An 18,609-nucleotide genomic window follows, 5' to 3' on the forward strand; every position below is an offset into this window, starting at 1 on the left:
GGGAGGCCTGGCGTGCTGCGGTTCATGGGGTCACAAAGAGTCGGACACGACTGAGCGACTGATCTGAATCTGAATACACCTGTATGCCTTACAGCCATCTCAAAGTCAAATAAGCAAAACCAAACTCATAATCACTGCAAGGTTCCCTAGCCCAACAACAATAAAAATAACTCTAATCTCCATTACTTTATCTCAGTTTATGATATCTGGGTACCATGATCCAGATGGTAAAGAATTTGCCTGTGATGCAGCAGACCCGGGCTCAATCTCTTTGTCAGGAAAATCCCCTGGAGAAGGGAATGGCAAACCACTCCAGTATTCTTGCCTGGAAAATCCCATGGACAGAGGAGCCTGGCAGGCTACAGTCCATGGGGTTGCTGAGTCACACATGACTGAGCAGCTAACACTGTCACTTTTTATGGTATCATCACCATCTATTTAGGTACTTAAGCTAAATATCTAGTTATTAGCCTCTTCTCACTTCCAGCTATCTATCAAGATCAGACAGTTTCAGCCCCAGGATATTTATCGAGCCCTTCTCCTCTTCTCCAGCCTTTGACCATTACCTTAGCTCAAACAATCATCATTTCCTTCTAGATGTCTACAACTACCTTCATATGATCAACAGCAACCAACCTAAAATATTGATATAAATTGGATACCACACCATTCCCTTGTTTACAACTTTCAGTCTGGAGGATGAAATCCACATTTCTTAACATTGCATGCAAGGCCCAGGCTTCTGTTTTTATCTGTTACCCCACCTTTCACCACTTCCTTCTGTGAACCTTACTCTAAAGGAACCACAAAATACTTGTGGCTCCACTACACAATACTCATTTCCTGGCTCTGTGTCCTGTCCTTTAAGTGTTATATTCTCACCCCTGGATACCTTTCCTTATATCAAAGTCCACCCAGGAATTCTCGATAACATAGCTCTCCCTGGTTCCCCAAGATGAATGGAGATACCCCCTTTACCATGAACTCATCTATAATACTCTATGCAAAGCCCTACTGAAGCGCAACAGTGTTTTGTCACCTTCCCGCGTAACCTCTGTGTTCCCTTACGTGGGTTTCATGAGAAAAACGACCATGTTGTACAGAGCCTGTGATGGAGTCTCACTAAAAGTGCATATAAGGAGTAAAGTAAAATGACATTAATTCACTCATCAACTGTCCATTCAGTCCTGAACAGTGCCCAGCACTGCTTTTAAATGTTCAAGGTATCTCAAGGAAAAAAACAGATCAAAACCCCTGCTCTCACGATGCAAAATGTATCCACTATTTTAAATAGTGCTAGCAATATGGTGCTATGGAGAAAAAAACAAAAAACAAAAAAACAAAGCCTATAAAGGGTATAAGGTAGGAGAAAGTGATTACTGAGAAGCTGAATTTTGTTCGAAGACATGAAGGGAGAGAGCTGGGTGTGCAGGTATCTGGGGAATGCATATTTCAGACAAAAGGAAGAGCAGGTATGGAGACCCTGAGAAGAGAACACGCCTGGTGCTTCTGAAGCATAGCAAGGACGGCAGGGTGGCTGGAAGAGGGTGAAGGGAGTGGAAAATTAGGTCAGAGGGACAATGGGGTGGAAGTGTGAGCAGAGTGTGATGCGTCATATAGTCACTGTAAGGACTAGCTTTTGCTCTGTGTGAGAAGGGAGACATGGAGGATTTCGAGCAGGGAGTATGTAATCTTCCTTATGTTTAAACAGTCTCCTTCTGGCTGCTGGGTCAAGACACCGTGAAGAGTAAGAAACCATCAGGAGGTTGTGGAAAAAGTCTTGGAGAGAAAAAGATGTTGATGTCCTGATCCAGATTAGTGACAGTGGGGGTGCTGAGATATAGTCAAATTCTGAAGATATTTTGATGGTACAATCTACAGAAGATTATGACTGATGATATGTGGGGTGTGAGAGAATGAGGTCAGATTCTTGACTTGAGCAGCTACAAGGTTGGCGCCACCATTCACTGAGATGCAGAGACTACGAGAAGGTCCTTGGGGACAGCAGAGGGATCTATGTTGGAGCAGTCCATGAGGGCAAGCAAGTGAAGATGCTGCTTATGCACTGGGATGCAGATCTTTCCCCATACCTCTCCAAACTGTCGATTCGCCTACTGACTGCTGCCACCAGCAAAACGTGTACCCTGCCTGGAATTCTAAGTTGAGTTTACAGCAGAAATAAAAAACAATTTTTAAAGCTGGAAATGAAATGAAAAGGAAAGGAAATGAACCATCATAGAAAGCTTTAAATCCTTTAGAAACACTGGCCCCATTGGTATCCACACAGAAAATGGGCAGAGTTTTACTCCACTCTTCTGTGTCTACACAGCTCACTAGAAATCCTCTCAGAAGCCCGCATCTCTGTCAGAGGCTCTCCACATGGACTCTCAGCCCCTTGGAGATGTTTCAGAATTTCTTTGGTAAGGGGATGTTTGGCAGTCAAAAAGGTGGTTGATGCTGACAGTTTGGGTTGTTCTTCAATGTTTCAGACATTTTGCTCAGAAGAGTATTAGGTCCCATCCATATTATTTTCTAATACACTAGACTATTAGAGAGTCTATTTATAAATATATGAACACGGAACCTAACTTCATCTTATATATAAACACAAAATATTGTTTGCATGCTTTTAATAGATAATTTTCTAATTACTATATAACTATAGAATAAACTGAGAAAGATTGATTGATTTAGACTCTAACTCCATTTTATATATGTTTCAAAGATTTATGTGTGGTTTTAATGTATCCTGAATTTTCTAGCAATATAATCACATGTATTCATATGTATATATGCATACATTTATAAGCATACATACATACATATAAATATAATATTTTGTCTTCAAATAAAAGGATAGGTATTGATAATATTTAAGCTTCCCTTCATGGTTTCCTAAATTCAAATTTGTGAGCCCATTTTAAATGGGTTCAAAAATCTGATTGCTTCTTCTTGTCTTTTAATGCCATGGTACCTGAACATTTACATGTTGAAATATTCACTTATTGTTATTCTATTCTACTATTTATAAGAATAACAACAAGGGAATATATAATATTTGTTATTCTATATTATTTTGTTTATATGTATTTATTTGGTATTCTATATTTTTTTAAAATGGGGATTCCCTCATAGCTCAGTCAGAAAAGAACCTGCCTGCAGTTCAGGACACCTGGGTTTGATCCTGGGTCAGGAAGATACCCTGGAGAAGGAAATGGCAATCCACTCCAGTATTCTTGCCTGGAGAATCCCATGGACAGAGGAGCCTGGCAGGCTATACTCCATGGGGTCGCAAGAGTCAGATACGACTTAGCAACTAAACCATCACATATTAAAATTAGGACATGATTTTTAATGAAATGCTGTATGTACTAACATTATACATTTAATCTTGGGCAGCTAATCAACATCAAAGCTATTAGTCATAAAAAATGGGTCATGGATGCAATACAGTTTATATCCTAGAAAATATCTGCCACCAAACAATCAGGCTCTCCTCACAACTAATGTCTAGATTTTGGCATTTCAAGAAAACAGTAGCAGTGATAACTACTGCATCAAACTTAGTGATGTCAGGCAATCTGGAGAGTTAAAGTGGGTGATCAGTGGTCAAGGAAAAGCTATTTTATCCTCTATAAGAGGCACTATCTAAAAGCAGTCACCAGCCCCTGAACATACGTTTGCAGTGGCACGTGAAGTGCCAGAGAACTGCAGGGTTATCTAGAAAATCCAACGTTAATATTCTAAATTCTTTCCTTAGCAACCATAAGCTACACAGCTGTAGCTCAGATATAAGAACTCATAGACAGAGATTTGTGCTAATTTGATATGAACAGGAGGAAATTAATCATTTCCGTGAATCAATAAATTTTTTCCCCAGAGCAGCCTTTTATAGGATTTAAGAGAATAAAATATCTGAAGGGAAATATCTTGACAAGTAAATTCCTTTAATTTCAAATTCATAATAAATTATGGATGAATATAATTCACTTTTCCCTGCCTGCCTTTTGGCCCAGTTACTTAGCCTCTCTGAAGCTGTTTCTGTATCTTTCTTACAACTTTCCTTAGAGATTTAAATGAGACAATAAATGTAACTCACACACTATTGAACCTATCATTTTATTATGACTGTTGCTGTTGTTCCATCACTAAGTCGCATTCAACTCTTTGTGACTCCATGAACTGCAGCACATCAGGCTTCCCTGTTCTTCACCGTCTCCTGGAGTTTGCTCAAACTCATGTTCACTGAGTCAATGATGCCATCCAACCATCTCATCCTCTGCCGCCCCCTTCTCCTCCTGTGAAACATCTTAGCTTCATCAAAAAGCATTTAATAATTAAGATCTGGATGGCACACTGGAACTTAGCACCTTAGTATCACATGTGAGGATTTGATGAGATAACTAATAAAACTGCACAACGGCAATGGAGAGTAATATGTAATTAATATCAGTACATGTAGGTAGTATTGCTATTATTATTGCTGTGCAAACACCACAAAGAAAGACAGAGCACTATATACAAAGGCATTTTATGAATAAAATAAGATGGCATATTAGAACTCAGCACTCCCTGTTCACGTCTTGGCATTTCTTTAAAAAAAACAAAAAGAGAGAAGTGTCCTGCCTCCTACAAATAGGAAATATGTTGACATTGAAATAACAAAAAAGAGAAGACTCTACACATGGACATCACCAGACGGCCAACACTGAAATCAGACTGATTATATTCTTTGCAGCCAAAGATGGAGAAGCTCTATACAGTCAGCAAAATCAGGACCGGGAGCAGACTGTAGCTTGGATCATGAACTCCTTATTGCCAAATTCAGACTTAAATTGAAGAAAGTGGGGAAAACCACTGACCATTCAGGTATGACCTAAATCAAATCCCTTATGATTATACAGTAGAAGTGAGAAATAGATTTAAGGGACTAGATCTGATAGAGTGCCTGATGAACTATGGATGGAGGTGCGTGACATTGTATAGGAGACAGGGATCAAGACCATCCTCAAGAAAAAGAAATGCAAAAACCAAAATGGCTGTCTGAGGAGGCCTTACGAATAGCTGTGAAAAGAAGAGAGGTGAAAAGCAAAGGAGAAAAGGAAAGATATACCCATTTGAATGCAGAGTTCCAAAGAATAGCAAGGAGAGATAAGAAAGCCTTCCTCAGTGATCAATGCAAAAAAACAGAGGAAAACAATAGAATGGGAAAGACTAGAGATCTCTTCAAGAAAATTAGAGATACCAAGGGAACATTTCATGCAAAGATGGGCACAATAAAGGACAGAAATGGTATGGACCTAACAGAAGAAGAAGATATTAAGAAGAGGTGGCAAGAATACACAGAAGAACTATACAAAAAAGATCTTCAAGACCCAGATAATCACGATGGTGTGATTACTCACCTAGAGCCAGACATCCTGGAATGTGAAGTCAAGTGGGCCTTAGGAAGCATCACTACAAACAAAGCTAGTGGAGGTTATGGAATTTCAGTTGAGTTATTTCAAATCCTAAAAGATGATGCTGTGAAAGTGCTGCACTCAATACGCCAGCAAATCTGGAAAACTCAGCAGTGGCCACAGGACTGGAAAAGGTCAAGTTTTCATTCCAATCCCAAAGAAAGGCGATCCCAAATAAAGCTCAAACTACCACACAATTGCACTCATCTCACACACTAGCAAGGTAACGCTCAAAATTCTCCAAGCCAGGCTTCAGCAATATGTGAACCGTGAACTTCCTGATGTTCAAGCTGGTTTTAGAAAAGGCAGAGGAACCAGAGATCAAATTGCCAACATCTGCTGGATCATCGAAAAAGCAAGAGAGTTCCAGAAAAACATCTACTTCTGCTTTATTGACTATGCCAAAGCCTTTGACAGTGTGGATCAAAATAAACTGCAGAGAATTCTGAAAGAGATCGGAATACCAGACCACCTGACCTGCCTCTTGAGAAACCTGTATGCAGGTCAGGAAGCAACAGAACTGGACATGAAACAATAGACTGGTTCCAAATAGGGGAAGGAGTACGTCAAGGCTGTATATTGTCACCCTGCTTGTTTAACTTCTATGCAGAGTACATCATGAGAAACGCTGGGCTGGAAGAAGCACAAGCTGGAATCAAGATTGCCAGAAATATCAACAGCCTCACATATGCAGATGACACACCCTTATGGCAGAAAGTGAAGAAGAACTAAAGAGCCTCTTGATGAAAGTGAAAGAGGAGAGTGATAAAGTTGGCTTAAAGCTCAACATTCAGAAAATGAAGATCATGGCATCTGGTCCCATCACTGCATGGCAATTACATGGGGAAACAGTGGAAACAGTGGCTGACTTTATTTTTTTGGGCTCCAAAATCACTGCAGATGGTGACTGCAGCCATTAAATAAAAAGACGCTTACTCCTTGGAAGGAAAGTTATGACCAACCTAGAGAGCATATTAAAAAGCAGAGACATTACTTTGCCATCAAAGGTCCGTCTAGTCAAGGCTATCTTTTGGTTTTTCCATTGGTCATGTATAGATTTGAGAGTTGGACTATAAAGAAAGCTGAGCACCAAAGAATTGATGCTTCGTGGTGTTGGAGAAGACTCTTGAGAGTCCCGTGGACTGCATGGAGATCCAACCAGTCCATCCTAAAGAATATAAGTCTTGAATGTTCACTGGAAGGACTGATGTTGAGGCTGAAACTCCAATACTTTGGCCACCTGATGTGAGGAGCTGACTCATTGGAAAAGACTCTGATGCTGGGAAAGATTGAGGGCAGGAGGAGAAGGGGACGACAGAGGATAAGATGGTTGGATGACCGAATCAATGGACTTGAGTTTGGGTAAACTCTGGGAGTTGGTGATGGACAGGGAGGCCTGGTGTGCTGCAGTCCATGGGGTCGCAAAGAGTCGGACATGACTGAGTGACTGAACTGAACTGAAATAAAATAAATGACTTAATTACCCTTAATTCATAAATCACATTACTTATATACCAGCCTACGAAGTGTATAACTTCCTAATTAATTCTCTCTTCAATGCTTTGTAAAATGTCCTAAATAGTGATACGTGGTTATTTATGTAAGAGAAAAATTCAAGTGGTCAGCTGCCTGTCATCTTGTTGGCTATAACTGTATTTTTTCCACATTATATAAATGTTTACATAAATATTTCTCTTATCTGACATTAACGAAGAAGGTAATTTGCAGCAGGGATGTTTAAATTTTCCAATTTAAAAAAGCTAACCATTTTGAGAAATAGTAACCCAAACTTTGCTTAGTAAACCATTTATTCAAACTGTAACTTTTATGTGAGGATAAAAATGAAAACGCAACAGTCACATCCTTAGAGATTGCAGGGGCAAACGTAGATGCGTAAGCAGCTCCAGAAATCTGATGTTAGAGTCCTTCTGTTCCCTTGTTAGGTTTTATTTACTTTTTTTTTTTTTATTTTATTTTATTTTTAACTTTTACATAATTGTATTAGTTTTTCCAAATATCAAAATGAATCCGCCACAGGTATACATGTGTTCCCCATCCTGAACCCTCCTCCCTCCTCCCTCCCCATACCATCCCTCTGGGTCGTCCCAGTGCACTAGCCCCAAGCATCCAGTATCGTGCATCGAACCTGGACTGGCAACTCGTTTCTTACATGATATTTTACATGTTTCAATGTCATTCTCCCAAATCTTCCCACCCTCTCCCTCTCCCACAGAGTCCATAAGACTGTTCTATACATCAGTGTCTCTTTTGCTGTCTCATACACCGGGTTATTGTTACCATCTTTCTAAATTCCATATATATGCGTTAGTATACTGTATTTATGTTTTTCCTTCTGGCTTACTTCACTCTGTATAATAGGCTCCAGTTTCATCCACCTCATTAGAACTGATTCAAATGTAAGAAAGCTGTGGTACATATACACAACGGAGTATTACTCAGCCATTAAAAAGAATACATTTGAATCGGTTTTATTTACTTTTAATCATGAACTATTTCCAACATTTAAAAATTAAAGATAATGGTATAATAGACATGCATGAATTTATCACCCATTTTTAATAACAGTAACATATTACAATATTTAAGAAATATTTTTGAAGAGATAATACTTACTTATATATGCATTTTAAATATAATTGTTTCTTTCACTTCCTACTGGCTTTAAACTGGTTTGCCCCAAAGTATTGGGTAAAAGGGACTGAAAATATGTTCAGCTTTCTTTTAAAGTACATATTTTAAAAAATATACTCAATTCAAAATATAAAAACAAAGTATTTTGTTATTAAATTATTTAAATTTAAATTATTAAATAAGCATTAAAAAATACTTGAAATGCTAAATAATAAGAACTGATCATACAGAAATAGTTTTTCAAGCTATTCTGGTGATAAATTGTTTCAATCTTTTAGGAAAACAAATTGGCAATATGTACCAAATATTGAATATATTGATGTCCTTTAACCTAGTGATTCTATCTTCAGAAAAGGTCCAAAATATGGAAAAATATATATTCCAGATGAATATCATTAACAAATTATAGCATAGGGATATATTTTTAAAGAATTCCAAACCCAAACAAAACCAGCTTTGGTATCTAATAGGTGGAGGATATTTAAGCAAATATTACATAGTTAATAAATGTTGGGATTCCCTGGTGGCTCAGATGGTAAAGAATCTGCCTGAAATGCAGAAGACTTGGGTTTGATCCCTGGGTTGGGAAGATCCCCTGGAGAAGGGAATGGGAACCCACTTCAGTATTCTTGCCTGGAGAATTCCATGGACAGAGGAGCTTGGCAGGCTACAGTCCATGAGTTGCAAAGAGTCAGACATGACTGAACAGCTAACACTTTCACTTTCTTTTACTTAATACATGCTATAAAACTACTTATTAACTTGAGAATGGTTTGAAAAGTTAAATGGAAAAAAACACGGGATATCAAATTATCCCCATATTACGATTCTTTTTTAAGTTACTCAAATAGGGGAAAGATCAAAGAGCAACAAGACACTGATATGTTAATAGTGAGTATACTAGAGTGGTGAATTCTTTTTCTCTATTTTTCAAATTTCTATCATATGTTACATGACCTTTATGAAAAAAATCACTTAAAAATCAAAATAATTATCAAAATTATGGATCGATCTAATATACCCATGCAGGGTACATAAATATACTTTGGTCCCAACAAAATTTTAAATACACTTGATTATCATTAATAAAAACATATTCATATGAAAATATATGATAATTGTTTTGTTCACCTGGAAGCACTATATGAAAATTTTTTTCATAAGCTCCTAGCATTTTCCGTTTTCACTTATAAATCTTAAAAGAGTAGTTAGGAAAATAAAGCCTTGGCCCATAAAAAAAAGCATTAATTCACTGAGTAATCTCTCTCCCTGTGGATTTCTACTCTTAGAGAGGTTTCATGGGTGAAAATAAAATTTACGGCCCAACAACAACAAAATCAAATTAAGAAAATACAAAATTTTAAAGTCACATGCTTCAAAAAACCTTAAAACAATCTGTATTCAAAACAAGTCATAAAATATGATGTAACCTGACACAGATTTCATGGAACCTGAATCTCACCAGAAAGTGGGTTCTCTGCTCCACAACATGGAATGAATGTAAACTCATTCCATGGTTCCTCGGCCCCTTTCCCTTCTAATCAGAAGGTAATTCCTTTTAAAACCTCAACTTTTTAGCTATTATTTCAAAAGAAAACCAGCATGCATGATTTCTCTTAACTGTTTATATTTGTTAAAACTGTGGGGAATCGTCAGCGCATTCAGTAAATTCCTTACAGTTGGGTGCTTTTTCTTTCAATAAATCAGAGTCTATTTAATGTTAGATGGAAGGATTACAGTAACAAATGTTATGTTTTTATGTACTATCTCAAATATCCCTAACATGTAATGTTGCAGTATTCTTCTTTGAGAACACATTCTGTGAGCCAGGCCAACTGGCAACTGTTTCACAGCTTTTCAGAGAAATATAAAGTATTATGAACAAAGTGTCAAATAGAATGACTTAAACAGGGCTCCTGAACTCCTACTGGCCTTTATTTAGTTTGAAACGCAGCAGTAGCTTTGAATAAACTGAAAAGGCAGGAGGAAGGGGGAAAGGCCTCATTCTCCCATTGTTCTTCAACGGGTGAAAAATAAGTGTACAGAGCAATCGATGCAGCAATCTGAAACAGTCTTAAAACCAAAGGGATAACTGTAGATGGATTTGCCTTCTACAGACAAACAAAGGAAGCTTTTAAACTCAGACATCCATAGATACCACTTTTAATAGGGCCAGGCCATCCAAACTATTTCAAAATTTTCTTCCAGTTGCTAAGAACACAAAATGTTATTTTAGGCAATGCTTTACTGACTATTAATATACATATAAACTAGTGACACTGGTGTAGTCAATCTGTGCGCATATATATATATTCATCTATATATTTCATGTATATTTTCATCTATAAGCTTCAGAATATACTTATACTACTTCAAGTTGGGTTCACATGATTAATTTTTAAAATTTTTCTGATAATTCAAATTTCCTTTACCTTGGTGCTAAGTTCTCCTGAAAGAAATGGCAAAATTATTCTTGAAAGAAAATTTGGCCCAGTTTAGACATGATTTTCAAAAATAAATTTGGCAAAAAATGAAAACCACACATGGTGGAGTGTACGTATACATATATACACATATAATTTTCTGCATTGAGCTTTAGAAAGAGAAAAACTTCAACAGATCCCTACCCAGTAAGCATCAAATCCAAAGTTTTCTGGCTGGATTTATGTGCTGATTTCTCTATAGGAGAAATTCCTTTCCCTGGCTATCTGCACAGTTGACTTTCAACATCTAGGTCTCTGCTCAAATGCCTGCTGACTCTTGATTATTTGCATGATTATCAAGAGAAAATTGAAAAATGGGATCCATAAAGACCTGAAGCTTTTAGCTTCTCCCTCACCAGATTTACTAAAAAAGGAAATGGCCAGTTTAATATAATCCTAAAATGATAAGCAATGTCAGAGAGAAACAAACAAAAACAAAGGCTTACAAGAATTCAGAGCCTACCTAATTGAGAAGTGATTATAGTGTAGTTTGCTAGTGTAAACTAGAAATAATACTTTATATACTTTTTATATGAGTTTTTTCCTATATATAAATTTCCATTTTTAAATGGAAAATAAGGATTTTGAAGTTTAAGACCCATAGTTACATGTAGACTCCTTAAATTTTGAACTATCGCCAGTCCAGGTTCGATACAGGATGCTTGGGGCTGGTGCACTGGGATGACCCAGTGCACCAGCCTGGATGGAACGGGGAGGGAGGTGGGACGGGGGTTCAGGATGGGGAACATGTGTACACCCGTGGCGGATTCATGTTGATGTATGGCAAAACCAATACAATATTGTAAAGTAATTAGCCTCCAATTAAAATAAATAAATGTAAATTAAAAACAAAGCAAAACAATGAAATATAATGTGAATAGAAATATACACTATATATTTTTTCTATATAAAATCTTCATTTTAGCTATATAATTACTCTTCTAAAATGAAACAGCAAGTATTCTTTTTCTCCACGCCTGCATTAGGAAAGTTACACATAGAATCACTTCAACATTGTAAATATTATCGTTCAGTGACCCCCTTCCTCCTAACGGTGGTCTCACCTTGCACTTTGGACACTTCTGGGCATTCCGCTGCCCGTGCTCAATTTCACTGGCCCAGTGACGCAACAGTTTGTCTCCTTTTTTGTACTCCTTGCAGTTAACACCTTCATGCCAAGGAGAGTGGCACTTAAAACACCAGACGAATTGGCAAGTGGGGCACTGGATCTGTGTAAGGAAAAGTAATGTTAAGTACTAGTGGATATATTTAAAGTGCCTAAGAAGATAAGAATGGTGATGCTTGGAGAAATTAGCTGAAAGGCTATAATTGGTCCAAATTTAAAATACCTCCCCCTGGATAAAACCAAAACTACAGTAAGATATGACTATTCTTATATTAAAGGAGGAAAGAATGGCTTTGGCCTGGATGATCTGGCTGTCTGTAGACTAGTAGAACTAAACACTTGGGATGCTTTGGAAATCAATTTGGCCTTAAGAAAAGCCCTCAAATTGAAGCACAGAGGTAAAATCTGAAGGTCAAAATGCCCCGAATCCCTACTCAGGCTACCACCCTGGAACTTGCCTGGCCCTTGAACCAGCTTCCCAGGCATTTCCATTGCTCTTGGCTTCATTCACTTTTGTAAAATCAAAGCCCCGCCCCCCCAAGATGTTTCATCAAATAAAAAACACTCCAGCAAATGAACCACTACACCAGCATTTGCTATGATAATGGATATTCCTGGTTTGCTATTCATATAAGGGAGATTAATCATAAAAATAATATGAAGGATCTTATTAGAAAACTGAATATATGGTGGTCTTGTGGCCTGTACCTGGGAAACTATCAGAAGATATCTTTGCATGGTCACTATGCAGAGGTGTATAGAATGCATGTATATGTTTTAAAAATATCTGTCTTCCTCTTGACAAGAAAGATATTTTATCTGACTTTCTGCATTTTGAATAACAATGGAGTATCCCACTGTCAAACCATATTTCTGGTCCTCACTCTAGAAACGTATGGGCATAACTTGACTTTTCTATTTGATTAAAGTGATTAATAAAATGTGTCACTATAAACAATGTAAGTGACTATTCTCTGTGCTCCTGCTTCTTACTTCACTGGGCAAGAGTGAATTTACTGACTATACTTTGAAGATGAGTTAGCAAGTCTTTTGGTAAATTGTACACAATGTCGCTACTTTCTTTTTTTGAAAACAGTGGTTCCAATCTACAGGGTAACTGAATGGCAGTTACAGTCAACTCTTCTGTTATAACTCTAAGCACTGCAACATGCAGTCAAAATAGATAATGTTCTTCCTGTGCAAATATGAGCAACAAAAATACTTTTGCTTCTAACTTGATGGCAAAAGAAAACAGCATTTTGTCATCAATTTTTAAAAATCTTCATGTATATTTATTAAAATGCTGTTATACGATAATGTTTATACTGTTGTATTACATGCATTATTTATTTTTATCAACAAACTAATGCTCCAAAGTCAGTATGAACAACATAAGTTTACAGATGAGGAAACTTATGCTCACAGAGATTAAATAACTTGCCCAGAGAAACAGAGCAAGTAAAATTGTGACTCCAAGGCCAGCATTCTTTCCATTGTGTTAAAACACTTCCTCATACTAAACAGCATTCTTACTTTGATGATTGAAAAGTAAAATGTCGAAGTCGAAGAAAGTCATGTGGTTAATCTAATCAGTAAATTAGAATTCTATAACACTAAAAATATAAGGTTAATTTTGAAAATCTCTTTCAAGATTTTACTCAGATAAATTAGGAAATCTCTTGTGCTTTTTGAAAAGATGATTTTTTTAGTCATTTAAAATAACCATTTTTGCCTTTTCTGATCATTAAAGTTAAACTAATTTATTTTTAAAGTAAGAAGACTGAGTCAAAGAAGGTAAACTCCAGGTAATAAAACAATGTAAAATGATCACTGAAAACAATGAAGGACACATGTAAATATCATATGGGGCCTATATGAATATAATTTTTTAATATAATGAATGAAATGGGGAAGTAAAAAAGACTCACTTTACCTCTTGCTTCTGCCACTATGACAGAGGGCTTGAATATTCTATTAGACATACACAATTCTAAATTACTGAACTCTACCTTTGTTAAATTAAAAAAAAAAAACCTTGGTTTTTAATGCCAGTCTTAGATTATATTTATGAAACGAATAGCCAAAGAATAACTGTAACATGTGCCTTGAAACTGGGATTAACTCAAAGGGTGTCAGACACTATAATGGCTCAAGGATCTTTATGACTGATGCTGAACTATCTTATCTACAGATCTCGAATGAAGACAACTGGAAATATATGGTTCTCCTAAGGTACCAGAATGATAAGGAATCAGGTATTTGGTGTCCACCCCAGGATTCTGGCTTCCAACATCACACAATAAACAACTAAGTTTCACTGCAGAACCTGCTGCCAGACAACAAAGACTTGGCAGCAAACTATGAAAGGAATTTTGCACCAAGTTCTCAAGTGAAGATAAATAACTTAAATTCAGACCCGCCTGCTTACTGTCTCTCACTGAAAACAGGAAAATAACTATTGCCTTACTCTGGATTCCCTCATAGCTCAGTTGGTAAAGAATCTGCCTGCAATGCAGGAGACCCTGGTTCGATCCCTGGGTTGGGAAGATCCCCTAGAGAAGGAAAAGGCTACCCACTCCAGTATTCTGGCCTGGAGAATTCCATGGACTAGAGTCCATGGGGTCACAAAGAGTCTGACACGACTGAGCGACTTTCACTTCACTTAGTTTGGATTAAAATAATACAAGGACTAACAGGCAATCCCAACCACCTTGTTATTCAAAGACTGCGCCTAAATTGTTTAAAGCTTGACTTTTTCGTTTGACGATGACTTATTCACTCCAACCTTCAGTTCAGTTCAGTCGCTCAGTCGTGTCTGACTCTTTGCGACCCCATGAATCGCAGCACGCCAGGCCTCCCTGTCCATCACCAACTCCCAGAGTTCACCCAGACTCGTGTCCATCGAGTCGGTGATGCCATCCAGCCATCTCATCCTCTGTCGTCCCCTTCTCCTCCTGCCCCCAATCCCTCCCAGCATCAGGGTCTTTCTTAACCATACTCAAAGTTGGACTCATACGAAACACCTGTAGACATTAACACTATCTTCCTCCATATGAAATGCCATCCCATAATCACAGACTTCCCACATGGAATGCCTGCCTTCTGAGTAATTATATTCACATACAGGTTACCGTGCTGTATCCATGCTATTCAGAGTGTAGTGCAGCATCACCTGGGAGCTTGCTGCCGACAAAAATTCATGTCTCACCCCAGACCTACTAAACCACAGCCTGTGATTTCACAAGGTCCCCACGTTAAAGTTTGAGAAGCACAGCTCTGAAGGACTGACCCCATCGCAGTGGCCACACCTGATCACACCAGGCATGAGTCCCTAAGCTAAAAGCAGGGGTCTGCTTGATGGCAAGCAATCTATGAGGCTGCAGGCAGAAGCTTTGTGCAAAGCATGCTCCTTGGTGAACAGAGACTAGCCAAGACAGATTTTTTTTTTCTTGAGGAGAGAAACAGGGATACATACACAAGCACTCTACCTTTGCTATATAGGCAAAGACAGAGAAAAGCTGAGTGACCACACACAGATCACTGGAGATGGGAACAACAGACATTCACTTCTAGTAACACAACTGAGGGGCTCTCACGCTCCCAGGGCCAGGGTCCAACTCTCCGTGAGGCCCGCATGGGTGACAGCTAGGACTGCTTTCTTGCCCTTCCTATTTCCCTGCAGCTTTATACTAAAATACATTACATGATGGAGCTTAAGAGAGAGCATAGCCCTGCTTCTCGTAACTGGAAAAAATCCAATGAACACAATCTATTGAAACCTTTACTAGATCAAATGCTACTTGCTTCAGGATGTCTTCCCTATTTCTCCCAACCAGTTTCGGTATCTTGTAGAATTTACATTAAACATGTAGCTGTCTAATCTCCCTAACAGGCTACAAGTTCACAGAGGGCAAAGGCTGACTTCTCATTCATTCTGTATTTCCTGAGTTAAGTAACACAGAACTTCTGGCACATGGTAGGCACTTGAGTAAGTTCTTTGTAAAATGAATGATTTTGCACAGAGCAAGTATTGCACATTGGCTAACATCACATGAATTCCAAGAAAAACCAACGTGTCTAATTTACAGCCAGTGGCTGAGATAGTATTATTGCATCTTAGATTATTGAATGATGTTTACTAAACATCATCCACATGACATTTTACAAAACATCATGATTAATGTGTGACTCTTCTACAACAGGCAAGGCTACAAGTTTCAAAAGTTAAAGTTATCAGAGATAGAAATCTTCATTAACTTGTTCTATAATCCATGAAATATAAAAGAACCTTATATTACATTTTTTACTTTTGAATTTCCTTAGCTTTTCTAGAATCCTGGGCTACAATGACGCTCTGAGGACAAATTAAACCAACCCACTTGTTGTAAGCAAACTGTATTTTCTCTTAACAGTTCGTCATGCCAATAAAGAAATAACCCACAAAATAAATACAAAATTAAAAACCAAAGAACATCCTAGAAAAGTTTTTTTGTTCATGAAATACTATACAGTCCTATAAACATAATTATTTTAAGTAAATCATAAAATCCTTACTTATCAAACTCAAAATATTAGACAACATCCATGTATAAATGTGGCATGGCCAATATGAATTAACTTGGTTTTCCAAGAAGGATTTGCTTTATTATTAACAGAACTTCAGATTAATACAAATAATAATAAAACGCTCCAAAATTCATTTTCCATTCAACAAATACTTACTAAGCACCTTCAAATAACAGATACTGAGTGCATTAATTTTAGACATATCAGAAGGAATGGAATATTATCCTCAAAAAAATTACTGAATGCAGAAAAATATCAACCTAAAAAGCTATAAAATCATGTGACAACTACTGGAGTGGAAGCCTGGACAAGTGGGAGCCATGGGAAAACTGCCTCAAGGAAGGGCCAAAGGGCAGAAGTCAGAAAGAATAAGGCCTTGAAAGACGAGTGGGGTGTCCCTGGAAAAAGTCATGGGACCACAGTGCAGGCAGAGAGCCCAACCTGAGCTGCCGTCGAGGCCTGAGCAAACAGTGCATGGGGAAACAGCAAGCGCTCGCGTGGAACCCGAAAAGGAGAACCGCTTTATCTGGGTCAGCCCTGAATCTCGCCAACGTGCCCGAGAAACAGAGATCAATCAGCCTTACATTAAGGTTCCTATACTCCCAACGTGGTGGTCCAGAAACTTCTCAGATGAACCATATACAACTTATGGATGTCAGACTAGAGCATCCGAAAGAAACTAATCAATATATATGTAAATAATTGCGACATCTCATAATTATAAAAGTCCCTTCAGTAGTGTCTGACTCTTTGTGACCCCATGGACCATAGCCTGCCAGGCTCCTCTGCCCATGGGATTCTCCAGACAAGAATACTGGAGCGGGTAACCATACCCTTCTCCAGGGGATCTCCTCAAGCCAGGGATTGAATCCACAACTCTTGAGTCTCCTGTATTTGCAGGCGTGTTCTTTACCACTAGTGAAAAAGTTCCATAACAGCTTAAAGTGGTTTTCTCAAAGAGGAGATTGTGAGGAGGTGCTGAGTATTACAGAGAGGAGAAAAGAAGTCTCCAACGCATGGCTTTAAATGCTTTCAAGGAACCGCAATCTGTTTCCTTTTAAGATCAAATCTAACAGCAAGGGTGGCAGTGGGGGGAAGGGTCTCCACATGGGAAGATGACTTGACTTCTTGCTTTGATTTTTAATCCCTCAGATTTTACCTGCTACTTGGGATTCTCACCCTGAATGCAGTGCCAATAATACATAGCTCCAGGAGGCACTGCTCCTTGAACATGGTCCAAACGTGGCCAAGTGACCCTTCCCTAAATTTCTCACAATATAGCTTAAACTAAACTGGAAAATGAAAGGGAAACTTTCCTAAGGGTTGGGGACCAAATAAGGACAAAAATGCAGAATAACACATGACAAGATAACCTAAATGGAGCTGGTGTTTATTCATATAAATCACACTACCTTTTATTGGTTTCCAGGCTCCTTTTACATAAGCAACACACAAATTTATTGCACAATAGGTGGAGCTAATGGTAAAGAACCTGCCTACCAGTGCAGGCAGACATAACAGACTGGGGTTCGATCCCTGGGTTGGGAAGATCCCCTGGAGGAGGGTATAGCAACTTACTCCAGTATCCTTGCCTGGAAAAATCCTACAGACAGAAGAGCCTGATGGGCTATGGTCCTAGGGTCGCAAAGAATCGGACACAGCTGAAGTGACTTAGCATGCATGTACCCACATTCACTTCAATACTAACTTCTGTTTTTAACTGAGAGGCAAGCTTTTCTAGGACAGGATATTGGAACTTGGGAATAGGGATTCTGTCCTTTGAAGAGAGTCCTTCCTCCTTTCTTTGAGAATCACTGTTCTATACTAATCCGTCTTGCCTGGAAACATCTTTAAGCATTTATAGACTCTTCCTCTAAACCTAGAAAGCAAGACCCAGTAGAGTATCTGAGTCTATGAGGACCCATCTCTTCATAGATGAATATGAAGTCCTGGAAGATTCTGCTCCAATTTGTATAAACCCAAACTCCCTAGCCACAGTAGGATGACATCATCCAGTTTTCAAAAGGACACCCTGCTCGGAAGACAACACAAAAGACTAACCTCTCACAGAGATACCAGCGGAAGCAGCAAGAGGGCCATCTAAGTAGAGAGTGTACATGAGAAAATGGGAGTTTTCTCTGTGACCAACAGGTGAAGCAGGAGAAAGAGATCTCAGCCTGAAGGTAACAATGAATCTTTCAAAACGGAAGGGAATGATTCTACAACTAGCAGGCTCCCTGACAATGGAAGCCTTCAGTGTCTGAATGGTCACTTGGTAGGCATTCTGTAGAGAGGATTTATGCACATGTAGACTAATGCGTGG

At 38.4% G+C, this 18,609-nt stretch overlaps 1 protein-coding gene across 1 annotated transcript in view; it reads right to left on the bottom strand.

Moving 5' to 3' along the window:
- Window positions 1-18,609, bottom strand: part of RNF217 (ring finger protein 217) — a gene marked incomplete at its 5' end in the record, with an annotated part of 127,134 nt that overhangs the window by 22,167 nt on the left and 86,358 nt on the right. Inside the window, one exon of the mRNA XM_010861953.1 lies at window positions 11,659-11,823. Within this exon, the coding sequence (XP_010860255.1) occupies window positions 11,659-11,823 (165 nt within the window). The remainder of the gene's footprint in view (window positions 1-11,658; window positions 11,824-18,609) is intronic.

The sequence above is a fragment of the Bison bison genome, unplaced genomic scaffold (genome assembly GCF_000754665.1).
Source record: "Bison bison bison isolate TAMUID 2011002044 unplaced genomic scaffold, Bison_UMD1.0 scf7180017864473, whole genome shotgun sequence".
NCBI classification, from domain to species: Eukaryota; Metazoa; Chordata; class Mammalia; order Artiodactyla; family Bovidae; genus Bison; species Bison bison.